The sequence below is a fragment of the Glycine soja genome, chromosome 17, assembly GCF_004193775.1.
Source record: "Glycine soja cultivar W05 chromosome 17, ASM419377v2, whole genome shotgun sequence".
Lineage (NCBI taxonomy): Eukaryota > Viridiplantae > Streptophyta > Magnoliopsida > Fabales > Fabaceae > Glycine > Glycine soja.
This window is the reverse complement of record NC_041018.1, coordinates 4,262,817-4,286,781: the sequence shown is the minus strand read 5'-3', so window position 1 is coordinate 4,286,781 and position 23,965 is coordinate 4,262,817. Positions and strand designations below refer to the sequence as shown.

The window sequence follows — 23,965 nt, the reverse complement described above, 5'->3', positions numbered from 1 at the left end:
GATTACTTGAAACAATATATAGAAGAGATGGAAGTGCATGTCAGAAGGAAGTGATGGGGGGAGAGAGAAAGAGAAAGTGTATGCAATTATTGATCAAGGAGATGAGGAAACATGTTTAAACCTACGTGCCCACGGTTCTAGTGCTTATGTTGGAATAGCCTTAGTCTCTCTCTCCCTATCTCTGATTCTTCGTACGCCTCTCTCATGAGTCATGATATGAAAATTGTGAAAGAGGCTTATTCTCTTCCTTTTTTATTTTTTTACTAATGCCTATTCTTTTCCTTAGTGAAGAAAGAAAAGATGTTTAGATCACGTGAATGTCTCATGCCAAATGAAACCACACTGCAACATCATCAACTCATGTTTTGTCCTCAACAATAAAGACTGGTTGTGATATGTCATCCTTTGGCTGCTATCTTTCTATGATATCTTACCCTTTCTCAATATCTTGCAGATTTTGTAGGCATCTCAAGACACTTGTTGGTTGCTGTAATTTAGTCAAGGCGTACCCTATAAACACTAAATCTCCTATTCTTTCGTCTATTTGTTGTACTTGGACCATCCTAGTTGAGCTACATCTTAGTTGCCACATGACTATCTTTGTTTTTTGGATTTGGCGCTTGGGGGCTGTGGACCATCTCAACTAAGGATAAATATAACGCTCCTCTCTCATACACTACTTATTACTCTATGCATTGATCAATGCTCTTCAAACAGTACCCAAATTTTATTGGAAATCAGTGTCACGAAAAATATTGCAGGAAAAGCATGTACTAACTTTTCCCCGGATTTCTGTCAAATTATTGACTTTATTTTTTTGGTCCTTTTTAAATTACGAAATAACCAATAAAATAAATACACGTGTGTATTCATGCAAATTCATACCATGATTTGGTGTACTAAATAGCAGAACTAGATCAACTTCATTTCATTTTCAGGTAACCAACATATCCGTTCTACTCTTGCTGACTAATTCTATTAGTTTCATTAAAAGAAATGTATGTCAAGAACCAAATTAACCCAAGAGGTCAAGCCAATATTGAAATATCTATGTCTTTAAGAAGGTGTTCACACATTAACAATTTCAATAATTCATATAATTAACCTTTATTGAGTCATGTATCCAAATTTGAGGAGGTAGCTAGATTGAGTAGTCGTGTTTATGTCTAGGTTTCATTTGAATACTGAAAGGGACTGGGGTTGAGAGCGACAACTCCATTGTTGTTTGTTAACAACATAAGGGAACACTTCCCCTAATTTTGATGTATAAAATGAAGTCTGAAAATCAAAGCTGAACAAGTGCATGGACTAATTTATGAAATTCTATGACCTTTGCTCTTTATTTTCCCAGAGGGATGCAACCCACAACCTAAGGAACGTAAATCTTTCCACATGCACCAACGTTATAACTGAAAAGTTGAAACATGGAGGGAGACATGAGTTGTACAGTTAGGGTCTACACCACATGGACCAAATGAAGAGTCGGTTACCTAACGTGGACCAAAACACAAGCCCTCATCATGGCCCGTGGTGTGCTAATCATCAACTAGTAAAACATCACATACTTAGATAGCATATCCATTAGCTTTGGCTGTTAATCAATAGCAATAACAATAATTGTTGAGTATTATTATAAACTAACACTAACTGCCATTGAACTTTTCATCGCCTCTAGCTGTTAGCTATACCGTATCATGATGAACACTTCACCAGTTGATCATATATACTTGATAAAAAAAGCTTAAAAACTTATATAGTTCAAACATCGTATTATTTGTCAGAAATGTTGTTATAAATACAATTATACCGTCTTCAAACATCGAACAATTTCTGGCTATTACTTTGTGTCCCAGTCTAGTGACTTACTGGACCGTGGCATTGGTCCAAAACCAAAAGTAAAAAGTTTTTATAAAAAAAAATATAATTAACACATTTCCACTGTAATTGTAAAACATCAACTGTGATTATCAATAATTTTTTTTATTAATATTTTAATTACTATTATTATAATAACATGCAACTTTTTTCCTAATTCCTCATTACGTTTTCGAACAAATTTCATATCCTCGATCATTTGAATCCAGCAGTTAACGACACTCAGTAAAAATATAATTTTTCACTATATTTGACACTAACCGATCATATACAAAACATTTAGTGAGAAGTTTCCCTCATTTCCAATAAACTTATTGAGATTCCAATGACAATGTTTTATTTATTACTCCTCCTTTAGCACTCCTTCATTCTTAAATTTTGGTTGTCCTAGTATTTTATTATTTCAAAACTTTGATTACTTAATCACGTATAGTAATCTCAAATTCATGTCATGAGTATACGACTGCGTTATTACTTAGAGAAATTTTGTTATCCATGGGAGTTATATCTAACTAAGAAAAAAAAACTTTGATTACTTTAGAATTTCAATTAAGACATAATGTTGTTCACTTTTTACAATTATACCCTTACATATAATAAATAATTAAAAAGATAAATTACTAACTTTGATCTTCAAAAGGTATAGTATATAAAGTGGAGTATTAATACTACTTCTTAGTGTACTTGTATAAAAAAAAATTACTCAGTATCATTTGCATTGTAAAAGAACACTATCCCATCAATGTCTAATTTAGAGGTACAATTATAAATTGGAGTACTAAGCTATAAATAGAGTAGTTGAAAATAATATAGAAATTTGTAAAATAGAAAACGATAATATTTTTTCAATTTATATAGTTTAAATTTTTCTTAATTTGTGTATAAAAACCTTAAACAACCATAATTTAAGAATGAAAATAGTATTTTAAAAACATTTAATTAGCATGAGTCTATAAAAAAAATTATAAAAGTCATTCAATATTTACTTTTTGAACAATGTTAAATCCTCGTTTAGAATTTTTCTATCACTCATTCTAGTAATAATAAATAAAGTTTGGGTATAATATTTTTGTGTTCCGTAAACTTTTTGAGTTTTTTTATTTTTTATCCTTAGACATTTTTTTTTAGTGTTTTTGGTCCCAGTATTTTTTGTTTACTAAAAAAGTTTTATTCTTTATTTATTCAGGATAATCCAATGACTTACTATGTCATTAATAATCTAATGAAGTAGTTATGTACAATTTACTATGATTAGTTGTTTTTTATTCTTTATTTATTCAGGATAATTGATGATGTGAAGCTAGTTGATGCACTCTTCTCATCTTAGTCCTCAGCCCTAGTTTTTCCACTAATCCAATACCTTTTCGGATGCAAAACTAATATTTTGTTTTTTCATAATTATAATGCTTAATATTCTTTCATCCATTAATAAATGACAATTTTTTTAGTAATGTTCTATTCTTGAAAAATTACTGGGTGATATTGGACATAGAAGTAAGGGTTATTTTGGTTGAGTGAAACAAAATAGAATGAAGAATAAATATTTAAATTAAAATAGTGTAATAGGTATAAAATCTACTAATTTTTCTGAAAATTTCATTTCATTTATAAGCTATAGTGATTTTACCAAAAAAAACAAGTCATAAGAAACAATGACCACAATAAGAAATTGTAAGATAGTTTAGGATCACCATCACACCATGTATTTATAATTCTAATAAAACTTTATGTAATAGTATGTTTTTAAATATTTTTAATTTATATAAAAAAAAACAACACTCGATTAAATCTGAGTAGAAATAAAAGAAAATCATAACAATATTGAATTACATAATAATTTTTCATTCACGACAAAAGTTATTTAGTCAAATTAAGTTACAAGTTAGTTAAAGGAACTTATAAGTTCATCGAGTGAATTATCAAACTCTAAGTTATGAAATTTGAAATGCTTGGGATGAAATTTAATTGGCAACGTGGCATGTATTTTTTAAACAGCTAGTGACGTTTTGATGAAAGTATCCTAACAAAAATGGTACCACTCCTAGCTCGGCACTATATTTTGGCTGGCTAGCTATACCACCTTATCTCAGGCAGTTAGGCAGCAGTACCGCCAGCTGCAATGAAATTTGTTGTGCTAAAAGTTGCTGCTGCATGCTATATAATATAACTCTACGTTACGTTCTAATAGCTCCAACATCTCCATTATTACTAGTGTATGATTAGAAGAAAATGCTCCATATATCCTTCGTGTATATTAAATAAAGCACACTATGATTTTTTTTCAATTTGGGTTTGTACAATTAGGAAGTAATTGAACAATTTGCATGGAGTACCCGATTCATGAAAACATATAGTATCACGGTCACAGAGATTCATTTAGTTTCTCAATTCAATCCCTTTAGTATAGAAATTGAGTAGAGCAGATCAAATTTGTTTAATTGAAAGACAACCTATGTCTAATTTGTCGATACACGATCAGTAATTATAACTCTTTTGCGAGCTGTCACAATCAGATCGAAGTGAGGATGGAATTATTGAAAAATTAACTAGAATAGCATTGATTGCGTATCAGAATTACCTGCATGCCTCGTTCTCCTTTCGATTTTATTAGTTATTATTCTTAGATTAATGATTAAGAAATTAATAAATATAACTTTTCATTGAAAATTATGTTAAAAATGTATTAAAATGTTACACTTTTTTCTTTCTATTTTTAATATTTTACTGTAAGCTAAGAGAGATGTTTTGGCAGATGATGCTGTAGTGCAGTATTTTCTTTCTCATCAGGCATGCATATGTAGACTATAAGATTATTTGATGATTTTTTAGACTATATATATAAGATACTAATGGATAGGAAAATCGTTTTTCTTTTTCAATAGTTGTTATAATGCTTTGTGCATGAATGTTGTTGCAGCATGTATATGGATTAAGGCAGCTAGCACTTTGCCTTTGCCTTGGGTAACACTACTATTGCTATATTCATCATTTGTCTTCAATATCCGGCAATTGACTATGTGCACAATATATGCTAAATTTCGATCAGTCTGGTCCAACACCTTAATAATTAGAAAATTAGCAGTGCATAATTAACTAGCTCTCACAATTCACGCTAATTAATGCTTGGGAGAGGTAATTAAATTAATTGAATTATTTGTCAACTATTCGAGTGAATGAATTTATTAATTTTTTAATTTATAAAACTTATTTCTTTAACTGAAAAAATAAACTCAAAATTAGAGTTGATTAGCTCTCACGATTCACACTAATTAATGCTTAGGAGGTGTAAATTAATTGAAGCATTTGTCAATTATTCGAGTATGTAAATATATTACATTTTTTTTATCAAACTCATTAATATATTCAAAATAAAAGTTGTGCTCAATTATAAACAAATTACATCATTGAACTTGCTTGTAGATTAATTAATATGTAGTTTTTTTAATTTAGTTAGTAGTTTTGAGTTTTAAAATTGGTTTTGCGATTACGTTTAATATTCAGAAGAAGAAAAAACTGTCTTTCATATTGATCAAACAAGATTGTTTCCCTCAAAGAATACTTGTTGTCTTAAAAAAAGTGTTACGTACGTCCAAGTTTTACAAATTTAGCGTTAATAATTGATAAATATTTCTTGTATGTGTATAACACTTAGAGTTATAATTTTATTATTACATTTAATTAGATAAATATATCATTTATTTATTACCTCTGATCTTACATATAAATCTTTTTCTTAACTATTTCATAAGATTTAAGAAATTTAGTTATTTTAATTAATATAGTGTTAGATCTACTCTTATAATATAAATTTAAATGTATAAACTACATTGGAAAATGAGATCCTTTCACTTTCTCAGTTAGATATTATTAATATATATATATATATATATATATATATATATATATATATATTAACCAACAAAAATATAAATTTTATCAAAACAATTAGACACCAACAGAGCCACAAGTTGTGGACTTCTTGGCCAAACCATTACATCAAGTACCGTCTAATAATATCTATTTTATGTTGTGAATTTGAATATGCATCTCAAACATTATTGTCATAATTTGGCAAAATAATTATCATTCAACCATTTCAAACTATTTTATCTTTATTCGTATACTTATCTTTTTAATTACGAATCTTTTTTTTAAAAGTAAAAGACAATTACTTTTTTTTTGTATCCTGTCATGTTTTATTTCTTTATCAATAAATTGACTTTCAATAATTTAAAAAAAGTTTGTTAATAATTAAACATAACCTTATATCATAATTTAAAATTACTTATTATAAATCTATAACCTATTTTATACATTTAAATCTATTTATTTATTATGAAATGTAACTACAAAATTATTTAGATATTAAAAAAGATATATTTATAATGAAGTTTAATTATAATAATAAATATTTATATTGTGAAATACTCAAATTAAAATAATAGTAATTTATAACTATTTGTGTAACTATTAAAACCATTGTCTTAATTTTTTTTTTACCAAATTAATTTATGTACGTTTACTTAAGTGTTTTTTTTTTTTAAGGAGAAAACAACTAAGTACTCGATCAATTCCGAGGAAGTATTGTGAAAATAATTAAAACAAACTTCTCAACAAAAACTTCTTATAGAAAAGATAAAAGATAGTATTATTCTATACAATGTTTGGGTAAAAAATTATATTATAACGTATATAACTCTATTTATAATTGTAGAAAAAAAAACTCTATTTTATAAGAACCATATTTTTATTTTTCAAATAAAGAATCATATTTTATATAAGTGGCCCCACCCTTCTTTAAGAAAAACTATATCACCTCCATTGTAAAAAAGTTGATTTTATTAGCATCATCCCGTTGACGTTTTAGGAAAAGAAAAGTGATTTTTATTGAAAAAATAACTTTAATATTTCTTATGTAATAAATATTTTTTGATAAAAACTATTTACATTTATTGTTTTAACATCAACCTTAAGCGCTAATGTTTATAATAAATATTGGTAAAAAAAATCATTTTTTTTGTCTTAAGTATCTGTATGATGAATATAAATGAATTAAATGGATTAAAGTTAAATTTAAGATTTAAATGAATTCAGTTTAAATAATTATCTTTAACCATTGCTGTCTTCCATAAAAAAAATTCTGTCAATCCATATTGGCAAAAAAAAAAAAGAATATTTACTGGATTAGTTTTAAACGCACAAAATATTCGATTTTAGGCCAAAAACTTAAAATCGTGATCAATACTGTAGTAAATATCTTTTTGAAACATGCACCAATTTTGTTTAAAAAAACGTGTAGTAATTTCTTTATCTCGAGTTTATGTCAACTTTTCAGTTGCCACACCATTAACTCCAAATTAATAACAGTCATTTTATTAAAATGTTCCTCATAGACTCATATATAGTCCCAATAAATCACACATGGAACGTGTGCCTGGTCTAATCTGGGAATGTTAATTGTGAGTCATTTTGCTGATTAACAGTTATATATTTTGTTCGTTTATATATTTTGGTTTAAGTTTCCTGTTTGGTCTGTTGGCCGATTATAACAGTTTTTAAAGCATGATATGAATTTGAATGTTGGAACCCACTTGTCAAGACAACGCAAATCACAGGGAAGTACAGGGAAATATACCATCAGCTGACTCGAACAGTCTTAGAATTTACATAAATAAAATAAAATTGTCAAATAATATTATTAAGAAAAGTTTTGGTTTCCTAAGAGGGGTCACAATCTTAACGCATGCTTTTACTTTTTTTATCATTACATTTAATATATGAGTCGTCATTACATTAGCACCATAACTATTCTACACAAAGCAAGTAGCTCAATAATAACTGATTGAAATTGAATTTCTATGACCAAGACCAAACCCAACAATAAAATCTGTATTAAATCCACCTCTTTCATAAAACCCAACTTTCCCATTTGACTATACAACAATTCAGTCCCTTCTCTCTCTCTTTCTTTCTCTCTCTAATGGAAGACAATAATGAAGAATGCATCGCGGGGCTATGTTTGGGACTGGGACTGGGATTGGGATCAGGACATGTTCCAAAGAAGAATAAGCAGAAAGAGAACCAGGCTGTGGTGTGCCTAGACCTAGCGTTTGAGCTTTGTCCAAAAGGAGAAAAAGCCGTTAATAACGTGAATCATCATCATGATAAGGTAGAGAGAATCAGCTTGGAGAGAATCCACGACTACCCCAATGAAAAGAGCACTGATTCTGATAACAGCAACAACAACGGATGCAGAAAGAAACTGAGGCTTTCCAAGGATCAATCATCCATGCTTGAGAACAGCTTCAAACAGCATAGCACTCTTAATCCGGTATTCATTCATATACATACAACAAGCCTTTTTCTCATTTTAATTAGTATAGTTTTCTAAGAACTTATATGTGTGTATGTGTAGATAACTAGATATATATTTCATAGGGTTAATATTAATTCTAGGATTATTTTCGATAAATTGATTTTATATAAGGAAACTAATTTAAATTGCACGCTGCAAGTCGTTAATAAAAGCCATATATATGTAACGCTATATATTAATTATTTTGTTGTCTATATGATCATTTGTATCATACGTATTTATCAGTTATGTTCTTTCGTTTTGTTTTGTACCATGAGGTAAGAGGAGTTTTATATGCGTTGGTTTTGGTTTCACATGCAGGTCCAGAAACAAGCACTTGCTGATCAATTGAATTTAAAAACTAGACAAGTTGAAGTTTGGTTTCAGAACAGAAGAGCAAGGTACGTTAATATCGCATATAATTTCCGTTTCATTGATCTTATTGCTACCTTTATTCTTCATCAAGTTGCTTTGCATTAATTATCTGGGAAGAGGGTGGGGGAGAAAAAAAGAAAGAAAAAAGAAGCAGGGTTTTCTACGGTTTTATTTGTTTATCCAATAATTTATTTATTGTGTTGACTATATCGACCTATGGTGTATGCATTTAATTTCAGTAATGGTTAATTATTATATACTAATAATGAATATAATAACTTTTCAGGACCAAACTGAAGCAGACAGAAGTGAACCGCGAGTTGCTGAAAAAACACTGTCAAAATCTAAGCGATGAGAACAAAAGATTGAAGAAGGAATTGCAGGAACTACGTGCAGTTAAGGTTGGACCGTCGCCACCATGCATTCAACTATCCAAAACGGCGACCCTGACTATGTGTTCTTTGTGCGAGAAACTAGTAAATTAAAGCTCGATGAGGAAACAACAACATAGTTTTAGAGATTCTACTATATGATTAGATGAAAGATATATATATATATATATATATATATATCAAGCACCGGTTACCATACGTATCAAAAGCTTTCTAATTATAATTAGAAGGAAAAACAGTACATATTATTATATTGCTCCGGTCCCCACATCACAAACATATACAAAACTGGGGCGGCTTAGATACATAGTCAGTAATTAATTAGATGTCACTTATTGATTCAATTTATACTAATTAATCAAAGTTAACTTGCCAATATTGTTTATACTTTATAGGTTTTGTGCTTTTTCCCTACAAATTAATTTATGTGTTTCTGTGTTAGTACGGATATGGAATAAGTTTTTGAATGGCTGAAACTCAAAGAGAAAACAATTCCCTGAGTCAGTCCAATAATTAGAGGTATGGGTTTAAAGTTGGAACATTGAATCTGAGCAAGATAGGATTTTGTTTTATATTTGTGATCCATGAGAGATGGGTATTTTCATGCTTCAAATCAATATATAGCCAACTTAACGTTCATCGTAATTTTAAGAGGAATAAGTTCATTTCGTTCTATAAGAAACATTTAATTAATTAAGGTCTTGATATATTTCTTTATTATTGGTGGGTGGTCCTAAGGAAATCCTACCGAAATTTCACTACAATTTTCTTGTTGACAGGTTTGGAATTCTATATCGATAACTTATGCTATACTTCTCTTCATGGTCTCTAACGTGTTAACTAATTTATTTTCAATCGAGAAAATCATTACACGTTTTGAAACCTAGTTCAAATAGAAAATGATCATCGTTATTATTAACTAATATATATCGCTCAACGATCCAAATTATATTAGTCAATATTTTTGTAGTACTATATCAAGGTGTAGTCCGTGGTCACGTGTATTGAGAAGGCATATATATGCAAGTCACATTTAATTATAAGCACCCCCACAATACCAATTCTATGTGTGTGCGTTGATGTGTATCTCTTTTGTGCTTGAAGGTGGTGATTGAACCAACCCACAAGTAGGTTGGAAGTCACAATATGGCTACCGCCCATTGAGAGAAAATGCATGGGATTTGCTAAGTCATAATCCTGATATTATCCAACTAAGTGCTGCCAATACTTCAAATCATTACTAACAGAGAGTGCGGTGCCCTTATGATGGCATTATACACAATACAAGATGCAAATTGGTTGTAGAGAAACTTTATAGCGTGTTTTATGGGGGCTACCGAATTACTACCCAACTTGGACCATATAGAAATTAATGTGTCTTCTCCCCACACATCATTTTCGGCTTGGCAACCAATCCAGGTTGAATGAATGAATATTCATAAACAATTATTTGTAAATTGTAATGATGAGTAGGGTATTTGTAAGTGTAACTTTGAGTACAACAAGTAGTTTCTCATAAAAATGTGTAGATATAGGTATACCGTATACGTATCGATCATGACCCAACCTTATCAATACTTGGATAATACTCCAAATCATAAAAAAACAAATGAGTTCATTTTTTATTTTAATTATAGGAAATATATAAGTTCACTTTAAAATATATTAACTATTACTTTACTTTTATCCTCTTAGTTTATTATGAAATTCATTAATAAAATACTATCAATATAAAAAAAATAATTTATGTACTGACAATATAAATAAAAAAGTATTATCATTTAAATCATAACCTGTTAGTATAATAAATTTATTGATTTTTATAATAATTATATTAAAAATTATATATATCAACTACACCAACATATGTTATTGGTTTGCATGAAATTGAACTTTGCAGAAAAATTAAACTCAATATATATAAGTCAAATTTATTGGAGGAGGGAAGCAATTATCTAGTTATACCATTTAATATTTGATGAGTATATTTGAAATAAAATTTAAATTTAAATTAAAAAAGTATTTGTAATCATTTATAATTAGGAATTGAATTATCTTTGAAATTATCATTTAATATTTTCTTCATCTAAATTACATGCATGTTTTACTTTTAATCAATATATGCTCTTTTTAATGTTTTCTATCATCAATATCAATTAATATTAATATTACAAACTTAAATTTCATTTAAAGAGCAATCTACTATTTTTAAAATGAGAATTCTTTTAAGGGTTATTCTATCTGCCCTATTAAATAATCAATAAAAAAAAACTTTTAATAAACAAATCAAGTTAGAAACGTTTTAAAAATCACAGTAAGTACATTAATAATACTTTTTAATACTTGTTTACTTTTAATTTATTAATCCATACTCGATATATAGATTTGCATTTGCTTTATTTCAAAACTATATTTTTTTAAACGATTTGGGAATATGTTTTTATACGAAAAGGTTTCATAATTACCTAGTAGACAAAGCATAATTAGTTCTAACTGCCAACCATAAAATATAATGTCACAACTATGACCCTAAGAAAGTCATAAGCCACCATCAATTATTTAGTTTGTATCATAATGGACACCATTACGAATTCAGTTTGAAAATATACATATCTTTAGGTTGCTAGTTATTTTTAATTAACAGGAAAAATCAACGGTTTTGCCAACACATCGATCTCTCCATGATTTCTAATGTATTTTTCTTCTGATTTTTAATAAATTTATTAATTAAGTTCTCAAATAGTATTCTTAAACACTCGTTACCTAGAACTAATAATTATACTTTTGGTCTTTTACTATATCGTCAAAATTTAATTTTTGTTCCTTCTATTTTTTTTTTTTGCATGTAATTTTAATTTTCTTTCATTCTAATTGTGCATTTTTTTGTTTATTTGTTAACTGGATATTCAATATTTAATAAAAATAACGAGGCTAACTTTATTGCACCACCATTTTAACAGAACCATGTTGTCGTCACCAAATCATGAAAAAAAAGGCGTTAAAATCAAAATTTGACGATAATAAATAGATAAAAATGTAACTAAATCCAATTATTTTTCCATTGCATCCACTTCTTTTCATTTGAACACTTTAGAAGAAAACATACTATTTTTATTTCTTTCTCATTTATGATAAAAAAAATGTAAAGAATTTAAAAATTAGGTAGCTAGAAATAAGACATAATTGAAATGCTAGTGATTAATATTGTCTATAAATATTACTAAATGAGTATACAAATAAAAAAATTCTAAGCAATGATTAAGGAAATGTTATTAAACATTATAATATTTAATGTTATTGGAATATAACCAATAACTGGAAAGACGTGAAGATCAATCAAAGTAAATTTTGCTTACCAATTTATTGCTGGTTTAAATAAAATTGGACTAGAATCCTTTAAGTTACGAATTTAATTTGGAGTCTTATAAATAAATAAAAATATAATTATCAAAAATATTTTATTAAAAGGTAGCCTCAAATTTTTTCATAAAAATTAATTATTTACAAAAATAAAAATACCTTATACATATATATAATGGGAAAAAAGTGAATTTTCTCAATGTTACCTATTCATTTTTTTTTGTAATTTTTAATATAAAAAATATTGACCATAATCCATATTAAAAAAAATCTTATTTGTTCAGTAAAGTAGTGAAAATTGTAAAGTAACTGAATAAGTTATGTGCTGATAAAAAAAAAATGAATAAGTTATGATTCATGAATGAGAAATCCAATATCTAAACTTAGGTAACATTTAACTATTACATATTTGACTATCAGCCAGCAAGTCAACATCTTTGTCGATTGATAAGATCCTGACCAGTGCTTCTTTGTAATCAGCTTATTTTTGTCTGATGTGTATAAATGAAAAGGGCAATAAGGATCCCGCAGTTTCTACGTTGCAGACATCAAGAAATCATCTCCTTCCCATTCTTTATCTACCTTTTTGGGCACGCCAAATACCATATTTTTTAGCTAAAATAATAGTAAAATGCTCCCACTTTGAAAGGTGACAAGTGACTGATCGAAGCTATTGCTAAATTTTAATAGCAAGGAAAGGAATGGCTTTTTGTGAAATCTCTCCCATGATTTTCCTTGTCTGATTGAATTTCCTACAAATATACTCTTATTTAGCGTCTCATTTTGTTTGGTGTTTACAAATTAAAAAAATCTAATTAATATTTTTAATTTCATAAAAATTATAATGTAATTTCTTGATATGGTTTTTGTTTTTCATATTTTATTTATTTATTTATTTTCTCACTCTATAATAAATAGTTACAAATATAATAGAAAAATAAAGTCTATTTTATGTTAAAACCTATAAAAGATTGATGAGCCTATTGACCTTAATAGGCCTACCACCCTAAATAGGTCTATTAGTAATTATATAATTTTTATATTATTATGTGTAATATACATATTGAGTAATTCAGCAAAAAAAAAAACATATTGAGTAAATGTATTATAAGTGCAAAATATTTTTTTACAACTTATAAGTGCAAAATATTAAAAAATACATCTTTATATCTTGTATAATTTTTAATTACTTAATGGTGCAATTTTTTTTATATTTACAATATATGATCAAAATTAAACTCATATTATAATGAATTAAAATAATACGCACTTAATGATTTAAGAAGAAAAAAAAGTACTCACTTTATAAACAAGTTCTAATTGAGTAATATGTATATCAATTTCGGTAAAGATAATTTGACCAAAACGTTGACCAAGAATTATTGTACAAACCCGCCCGTACAATACGATAATACCGGTCTAATATATCAAATTAGGAGGGTCGTGGCGTATCTTGTTTTTCTTTTCTTTGGGTTATAGTCGTATCTTTGCATCATAAGGATTATTCCAACATAACTATAATTACGCGGGTCCCCATTTCCCTTGTGCAAGATTTGAGATTGGTATATATCTTGCCACTTAAGCAAATTCTCTATTTAATTAACACTTCTTTTCGTTACACATGAAATTTGACTTTTGTTCATGTTTATCAATTTATTTATAAAATTCTATATGACTAAACAGTTTTCATATTCAAATATATATATATATATATATATATATATATATATATATATATATATATATATATATATATATATATATATATGATAGTACACTTTTCCCTTGTTTTACTTTTTTTACAAACTTTTCTTATACGCGATAGAGGCAAGGCCCACACCAATTAAGAGATCGGGTGACAATAGTCTCGTGAGAGAGAAAGAAGGAAAAAAAAACATAAAACAAATGATCCTGGTCACCAATCATTTGGTCATCCCTTTCATCAGCCTCCACCAACTCCATTTCATAGCAATTGAATTGAATAATAGTAATTTATAAACCAATAAGATTTTGCCCGTGCTATACCATGCATAACACAGTGGTGTGAAAAGTGTCATTGCTTCATGGAAAATAAATAATCGTACAATATAATCTGGAAGGTTGTACTTATTGAATAGTTCAGCTTATCTAACTTAACCGTTTGAATTGAATTCAGAAATTATATGTATAATATAGAGGAGAGGTACCCCCAAATTCTGTGTTCATTCCAATTTCACAATACAGACACAGGATGAGAGTGACCACTGCATTGGGAAAGGTCAACTATGTGAAAACAATGAATCAAACACTCAGAATCCCAATTAAGATTTGAGCAATGAACATGGCCCACCCAAAATTGGCTCCTTTGTTCCCTTTACACCGCCAGAAGGGACTTATCTGTTATCTACATTATTTTGTTCGCAAATTGGACTAAACCTTGGAGCCCATAAATAGTTATTTGCATGACATGGACCGAAATGATTGCCCAATGATAGTCCAATCGGTTCAACCTCCAGCGCAAGTCCAAATCACTGTATGTCCTTTAAAAAAAATGGTTCAATTTCTATAAATTTGTATAACTCAATATAATAAAAGAATATGGTCGGTGAAAATGTCTAACACTCTTACAGCTTGTGGTTATATTTGTACTTTCTCTTTTTGCATATGTATTAATCGAATTAGTTCGATTAATTGTCAACCCTAATCACCATCATCAATGCTTAGTAGGCTGGCCTTTAACATGCCTTATCCGAATCACACTCCTTACTTTAAAACCATAATTTATCTATAGAAATTAAAGAATAAAGTACATCTTTTAGTAATACCTGAAAGATTAACCTCATCAATATCCTGTAGATTTTAGCAATGAACAAATGGCATCACTAATTTATACTAACTTTTCACTTGATTATGTGCAATGAAGTACACTTTTCCGGGTTACCCGAATAACTAATCTCACGATAATATATAAAGGGGTACCACGGAGAAGAAACACTTTCCATTGTCACCTTAATGTAAGCCGTGGCCCTAGAGGTTTTGTTTTCTCTTTAGTTTCCCCCTTCTTTGCCGCACAAAAAGTAAACTCCTTGAAAGCAGGAACGTGTGTAAGTCAATTCCTTGAATTTGTTTGTTGATAAACAAGAGTGGCATAAATTAGCTCATTCCATGCATCAGGGACCCCAGGAAGACACCAATGGCTGCAATCCTGCTTCCTTGTAGAGACTTTCTTTCCACCCATAGTATTCTTGCCAAAGACAGATGGGTGCCCATCCTTGCGGAAATTGGTCAGCTTTGTGACATTCAATAACTTTACGGGAACCTTCATTCCCCGGATAGCTTCCTCTACTATCTTCATTTTCAAAGGATAGTTATTCAGGATAGAGCCATTAAAAGCTGGTTCAGTTTCACCGTTGCATGACCCACCTGAGTCCCAGTCCCCACCTCTGTCAAACATTCATCAGCAATGTTATATGGTTGAAAGAACAATTAGTGGTGGTGCACAATTGATTTCTTCTATTTTTCTTTTCTCCATTATGATATTGAAACAATAGGTCTAGATTTCTTTTACACAAACATGATCCTCAGTACAAAAAAACTGGAAAGGGAAGGGGACAGTGATTTTATGTCAGAGGAAATATATATGGAAAAGAAAAACAGCAATACCTGAAATGGGCATTAGAATATCCACGATAGTAAACAATCTGTTTTCGTGGATTGATATTATCATCGATCCATTTTCCCCAGGTCTTTATAGCCTTTCTGTATGCCTCAACTGCATCAAATTTTGGATACAGATAATCACCTTCTTTATAGTAGTTTATCCTGCACAAATCAGATTCTATCACTTTTTCTGCTAGATTTATTTATAAAAACAAATATGATTATTGTTCTTTCTTTCTTTCTTTTGATAGATGACTTGTTAATTTCAAGGAATGAAAGACAAACCAAGCCGTAGAAGTGAATGAAAACCAATTTAAGAAAAAGGAAAAACAAAAAGGGACAAAATATGTTAGAACAAGTGTACAACTTTTCTTTCTTCATAACTTTTGATAGTATAGTATATATATCAAATTCCTTGTTGCCAGGATAAGTTTAAAATAATAGGTCAGCATTCTTGTGCTGCAATGCTAGCACGAATCCTTTAATCCTTTAATTACTTAACCAAGCTACAGTTCAATAAACATGGGGGAAGCAAACAAACACACATAGCCAGTTTCCAAAATTGATTGTATACAATTTCAGTGCATAAATCAATCAAAATACAAAATTAAAATAATTGCATCCTAACCCTCGAGCAGTTTTTCCATGAGTCCACCAGTGTCCAGTATTGAAGACAAGAATGTCAGCCTTCTTCCAACGACCGGATGTCTTGTCAATCCGATCTATTGACAATGTAGGATTTGAGCTCCCTTGTCCACTTAGACGAACTCCTTCCCTCACAAGGAAATGAGATCTCACAAATAGCACTGAGCAATTATAGTCCTGCCAAAGTAATCCAAAATCTTAGCACAACAAACTGCATTCTGTCCATCCACATTTTCTTGATGCAGGAAAATATAGCAGTCCAGCTGCCTGATCATTTTGTACTTCAAAGGAAGTTATGAAGTTTTAACTTCTAATATAGTTGAAATATTTTTTTGGGAGAGGAAAAGAAACTACAGCATCAGCAGGATTTATACTTGCCAACAATTTTGATTCAAGTCAACCAGACTTTTAAGAGACAAATTAACAAGAAATTGAATACATGGGAAAAAAAATTCCAAGAGAAAACAATAATATAAAAAACAGGCCATGTTATTAATGCCTAGAAGAAACTAAACATGCAAGGGAAGAGGAAAAAATTACCTCAAATTTAAAAACAAAGTAGCCTCTTCCTTTTGTTATTTTGTGTCCGTGTACCTCATACATTCTGCTCTTATTGTGCAGGCCTTCACGTAGTATGCACAGAATGGACTCAAATTGATTCCGGTTCATAGAATCTCCAACCAGCATTAGTTTTTTACCTTTCAGTCTCACCAAGAAGTCTGTGGCATTAAACCTTCACGTAACATTGGAAAGAAATGAATGAAGCATATATGAATAGCTATTTTTTCAGTAAACTACTAAAAGATGAAAAGCAAAGAATAGCTGTTTGAAAAACACTTTAGTGACTATTTGTAATTAACTGATACATCTTGCTAGGGTGTAGGAGGTCCCTTTTGTCAACAGAAAATCAAAAGATGAAATTAGATGAGATAAATTTGATTTATAAAGCTTTCTGTCAACAAAAAAATCAAAAGATCAACAAATGATGAGAAACAAATCAAACCATTGTCTGAAGGACCACCCAATCACAAGGAGAATACGTATAGAAGCTAAAAGTAACCAGTTCATGCTTCATTATGCCATGCAGAACAGGATTCAGTGTTTCCATTTCTCAACCAAACAAAAAGCACAACTCTTTGAATGACCATTGGATAATATCTTTTAAAGTGAAATGTGGAAATAATTAACAATAGAGCATACCGCTCTCAGCTATGCTTCAATGGAATTTGAGATGCTATAATATAAGCATGCATTATGATATATAGGTCCACTAATAAATTAACAGCTCAAGATATATATTGAAATGGTATATAAATGAGATGATCAAAAGTTATAAACTGGGAAAGGATAAAAAAAAATTGATTGCAAGTCAAAAAATCATAATGCAATGGTTAATTTACATTCTAAGATTATGAAAAGAATACGATATGCTTCTTTATATATCAGGTCGAGCTTCCAGATGTCACCAACTGAAAAAATGTTTGAGCCTTTTTAGAAATGTTACCACAAGAAAAATGGATCCCACCCATTACTTGAAATATTGCTACCAGAAACCATGTTGTTAGAGGAACCAAACTAATTTGGTAAACATTATTTCCAAATTTTACAGGTATGGGTACCATTTCTAGAGCCCTTCAATCTGAATTAGCTTAAAAACAAAAATCACAGTGCTGAAAATTCATTTTCCTCCAATCACCTAGGAATCTGCAGCCTAGTCTGATACATTAAAATTATATGCTTAACTAATGATTTTCTCATTGACATGTCTTGATATGAAAAAGTTGTTGACCTCATGCTGGTCCCCATGGGGAACATCCATATCATGTTTATTGGAAGAGAAGCAAATTTACTCAAACCTTGTCTACACTTTTCTAAAATACGCAGTCCACATACTTCAATGCATTAACACAATCGTTCTGTAACTAACCACTATCGACCATCATCCTCATCAGAGGAAGCGGCTATATATCCACTCAAATTGAGATTTCACATGACAAGAAATTTTTGTATGTATCTCTTTCCATAAATATTCACAATTTTTTATAAAACTCCACTTATTTAACAGCACAAAACGTAAATAGAGTTCCTTAGGTGATATCTGTACTGCTCTCCTATTAGAAATGAGGTTTCACCTCAGTAATATATATAATCCTTAATGCAAACTTTTATTACACGGATTAACGAGGTGAACTTCAATTCTAGCTGAAGAATAACACAAACAACACCTATAAAACTGTATCTAAGTTTTTAATGTCCTATTTAATATGTATGAAAAGAGAGAGAGATACAAAATTTTGACGTTATGGGAAGCAACAAGGTTATTTTATTTGAAAGTAATTCCTTTAATGCAAGAGGAATGATTCTCCCATGAGTTGCTATGAACATTAAAGAAGAAAATAGTAATCGAATATAAAAGCAGGGGAAATTGACAGAAAAGGAAATGAAGAAGTAGCAGCTAGTGTTAGCAATGTGGCCCAAAAATTAAACAGAAATAGTACTTGAATCGTGTTTAGCAATAAGAGTGAATACATTGAAGCCCTTCGAAATGGAAATGGAAATGCGATAGAGTACCTGGGAAGATCACAGGCATCAGGTTTCCAGCGCCAATTGGTGTAGAGGGTGTCGGTTCTTCCGTTAACTTTGCAATCGTAAGCCTCGTCCACATAAGGGCAAGAACCCGGTTGGTAAATCGGGTAATTTTCATCCTTCACCCAGGTTCCCGTGAACAAATCGCATTCCTTCAAATTCAACGCTACATCTTCTGCCGCATTTTCTGTTACCGGTTGGGCATCAGATTCGGCATCGGTGACATTGTCCGTGGCATCGTCAATGTCACCGACAGGCTCAGGTTGGGTTTCAGTGGTGGTGAAGGAGGAGGAGGAGTCTGGTTGCTGTGGCTGTGGGGGCGGAGGCGGAGAAAGAGGTTGGAGGAGGAGGTAGAGATCTGAGTGGATGGAGGGAGTGGGGTGAAGAGTTGTTCTGGTGGAGAAGAAGAAGAAGAAGATGGAGATAAGGAACAATGCCAGGAAGAAGAGCGTGGCTACAGTGAAAGGCTTCTTCTGAGAAACCATGTTCCTTCACTCTCAAACATACCCAATACCATGTATCTCCTTCTTTCCTTTCCTTAGCAAGCAAAATAATCATCCAATGCCTAAACATTCTTTAATTAGGATTTGTTTATGTGAATGTAATGAGCAACACCATAGATTTCTTTTCTTTTACTACTAAACCCATGTTTCCTCAGTTTCTAATATAATTTTACTTTATCTTTTTTTTCTAAAATAAACTATTTTTCTTAAAAATGGCAACCATATTTAAATTATATAAAATGAGTAAATAGGCATTTTGGTCCTTAACTTTTGACCTTTTTTGTAAATTAGTCACTATTTTTTTGAAATGTAAAAAATAGTTCATATCTTTACATCCGTTATACAAATAAGTCTCTATCATTAAAATATAATTTTCAATGTTAGTCATGATAAGTTTTTGTCCATGTAAGCAAACCCATGGCAAGTCTTTGGACTGAATTGAAATTTAGCGATAGTAACTTTTGGCCTCACTCTTCTCGTACTTGTTGTTGTAGGGACCTGATTCTGTATGCTGGTTGTTGTAGTTCAGTGTTGAGGGTAATGGATTGCAATTGAACTATCGGCAACAAAAGCCATTGTACTTGATTCTTCGAATATGCTATCAGCTTCTTCAGGTGGTAATCCTATCATTACCCACAGTACCGATGCTAAAGGTATTGGTGAACCTACCGATGCTAAAGGTATTGGTGAACCTGTGGAAGAAGTGCCACATTCAAATTTTAAGGAAATGAAATCACTTCAGAAAGCAATTAACAATTGTATGTTAAGTGTAAACAATATCAAATACTATTATGGAATGGATAAAAGATTTCTGCAACTGAACTCAAATGTAACCAAATAGCACATACCCACAAAATAATACAAAATGAGTAAAAGCGAGGAGTAAACATCATTCAGACGTCGCAGATGCCAATTATATTGCATCTACAATAATAAATAATAACATCACAAGAAAGTTCAGGAAATCTTAAACCTTTTTATCAAGAGAAAAGTACAATTCTTGGACCCAGTGAACTCATACATACAGGAATATCGGTTAAAAGTTTTACACAGGAACTTGATGTGAGGCATAGTACAAAGACAATAGTTAAACCTGCACCCTGAGAAAACTGAATACTTCAGCAATTTATTTAAATTTAATATACACAAGCATAACAACATAAGTTTGTATATTTCCATCTCTATATATGTATATATTTAAAATTAAAATAAGCATATAAATTATGCGTCAAATGAAAAGGTAGATTAAGTGATGGCAGTCATGGTTCGACACCCAATGGCTGGTGTTAACTCGTTGGCAAGTGTATCAAATTTGTCACAAGTAGTAAAGTACTCGGAAACCCGAGTGTCGAATCCACATGAATTTTGTTTGTACTTAGATTAATGCAAATCCAATTTACAAGCAAGAGATAAGAATTTTAAAGAAAGATATTAGATAAGATAAAGATTTAAAGATAAAAATAGAAGATAAAAAAAACAAAAGATTTAAATTAAAAGATTTAAAGATAAAAAAAGTAAAAGATAAGAGAAAATAAAAGATTAAGGAAAAGATAAGATAAGAAAAATAAAAGATAAAAGAAATAAAATCAGATAATAATGTTGAAACCTGTCCTGCCTTGTTTGCCTGGATGTATGAGTTTATGATTTTTCTTTCTATTTTGGTGATCCTATTCTACACACATTTGTTCAATTACTTGCCCCTGATTTCTCACAATGACAAGCCTATTTTATTTATTTATCTTCCAAATTCCTTTACAAAGACTCAACAAATAAAATGTATGAAGTATGAATTCTAGATGTTTGCAAAAAATGTATGAGCATAAAATAATCATTTATTTCTAACAATGACTTTCCTATGAAATCCTTTCTTTTTTGTTCTACTATAAGTTAATCTAATCCGAGCGTCTAACCCCTAAAATCAATGCATGCATACCTTCTTTAAATCTTATTTAGAAGTTATCCTCCCTCAAGCGTCTAACCCCTAACAGAATATAAAGATGAATAATGCAAGATAAAAGCAAAAAACACCTTTGCATTGATAAATAGTGAGTACATCATACATTGCTTGCCTTTTATGTCTGTTAGGCCCTAACTAGGGATTTAGCCACACTCATGGCCTTTGAAGGCTTTATAATGGATGGGGAATAAGAAGTGATGGGACAAGATGAGTGAAAGAAAGAAAGAGAGTAAATGAAACCCCTACTAGAGTGGACTTGGCTTAACTAGTTATTGGAGTGGACTTGGATCTGATGCTGAAAATCTTTCTTATCCATATTTTTAATATTTTCTTGATTTTTTTTTTCTTTTAATCCATCCTTTTTATATCTGCAAGCCATGAATAACAAAAGTATCAATTCTTATCATTTTAAGCCAAAGATAACTACTAAATAAATATTTTTGAAGATATTTTCAATATAATTTTATCATCAAAATAACTCATATTTAACCGTTATCAGCTGAGAAATCACAGCCCTATTAAAAAGGTTCATAATCACAAAGGATATATATTGTCTAATACTCTAGTGGTTAGACGTTTGGGGAAGAGAAAAGTCCATTGGAATGAATTTAGAGATAAGGTTTTAGGATTGGATGAGGCGCAGCGAAAGGGTTTTAAACTCTCTTTCTTACACTACGGAGATAAGCTTTAGAAATCCTAATTTGAGGAAGAAGAAGCAAGTGAAGAAGAAAATATTTGACAACTTTTTAAATTTTGCATCAAAGTTCAGTCTACGTGTCACAATCTGAAACAATTTGTCTCGTTGGATAGTCTATGTGACACTAAAATTGCCAACAATGCACTTCACTAACAGTATTATTTTTAAATTTAACGACAAAGACCATTTTCCAAAACTTATGTAAAAATAGAGACTATTTTTTATATTTCAAAAAGATAGAGACTAATTTACAAAAGAGATCAAAAGTCAAGGACCAAAATGTCTATTTACTCATATAAAATTATAATAAGCAATAAAAAATTTCTTCTAATATTTAACATTATACCTAGAATTCAAATGCATAATTTTCATTAAGTTGAAATAATTTAATTTTTGGGAAAAAAAGAGAAATGATGAAAAATATTGTAGCCTGTTTGGTAGAGAGGAAAAAGTTAAAAAAATACCATTTCCTTATGTTTATATAAAAGAAAAACATGAACATAAAATTAAATAATTTTTTTAGTAAAAAATATAAATCATCGAATACAGTAACTTTCAATATAATTAATTCATTTTACAACCGAGGAAGGTATTAATTGCATGTTGAGGCTACCAGCAAACATCCACTTAGAGAATTGTTATGCAAGTCCAAACCACAAATTATAGCTACCAACTAGTCGTTAAGCCTCAAGAGATCTCCTTAAAACTATCCACCAAAAAGAATAATGACATAAAAAAGATTCACTCATAATGAGGTTGTCCACTAAAAAAAGTAATGACATCAAAGAGATTCAAATTTATACTCATAATAAAAATTAGTATTGAATCTTTAATCATTTGTGTTAATCTATTTTGATAAATTTATTAGTTAACTTGACAAATGTAATAATGTGGTGTGATATATTAAAGATGGGTTATCATGTTTGATATTTTTTAACATAAGTTTAATCAAACATTTTTATTTATTTATCCACGATGTGTTACAAATAATTATATTTATTTTTTATGAGAAAATTTATATTTATTTTTTAAATAGTTACTTGCGAATAACTAACCCGAAATCAACCCCTAATTGACATTAAATAAGTGGGAAAAAAAATCTCTTTTATGTAATTTAAAATAAAAAAATACATCTTTTTAATTATTTATTTCTTTACACCGCTCATTAATTTGATTTGTGATCTAAACAAACAAAGTATAAATACCCGCAGACATGGCATGTATTAGGACTTCTTCTTTCTGTCCATCTTCGGTATAGATTTGGCTACGGAAAGGTGGAAAGGGAGGGAACAGAGACTATCTCATGATATCATCAGCCTCACCCATTACGGGTCACATCGCTTATCGCTGACCTCTGTACCTTTTTCCTTTTTCTCTGTACCCCTTCAATGTGAGAACTGAGAAGATGGGGTGTGTGAGATAGCATAAGCATTGGACAAGATAGCTAACTAACCAAGCTTGCTGTTTTAACAGAAATGGCCGGCTTTAATGAAGCACCAACTGTCGTTTCATTACTCCGGCGTTGTCATTAACCCATTCCCAGGTTGTCTCTGTTACTCATAATATATTTATCCATGTAAA

The 23,965-nt window shown here is 30.1% G+C and overlaps 2 protein-coding genes across 2 annotated transcripts; one reads left to right on the top strand and one right to left on the bottom strand.

Moving 5' to 3' along the window:
* The first annotated feature begins 7,713 nt into the window (after nt 1-7,713).
* LOC114392955 (homeobox-leucine zipper protein HAT22-like) lies at nt 7,714-9,389 on the top strand. The gene is made up of 3 exons (XM_028354214.1): nt 7,714-8,206; nt 8,552-8,631; nt 8,892-9,389. The coding sequence occupies exons 1-3, from the start codon at nt 7,856-7,858 to the stop codon at nt 9,088-9,090; spliced, it is 630 nt and encodes a 209-aa protein (XP_028210015.1). The 5' UTR covers nt 7,714-7,855; the 3' UTR covers nt 9,091-9,389.
* Nucleotides 9,390-15,099: 5,710 nt separating this feature from the next.
* Nucleotides 15,100-19,798, bottom strand: LOC114392119 (protein trichome birefringence-like 5). The gene is made up of 5 exons (XM_028353155.1): nt 19,213-19,798; nt 17,182-17,374; nt 16,625-16,818; nt 16,000-16,158; nt 15,100-15,779 (listed from the first exon to the last, which is right to left on the bottom strand). Exons 1-5 carry the CDS (start codon nt 19,710-19,712, stop codon nt 15,446-15,448), a joined length of 1,380 nt encoding a protein of 459 aa, XP_028208956.1. The 5' UTR covers nt 19,713-19,798; the 3' UTR covers nt 15,100-15,445.
* Nucleotides 19,799-23,965: the final 4,167 nt, after the last annotated feature.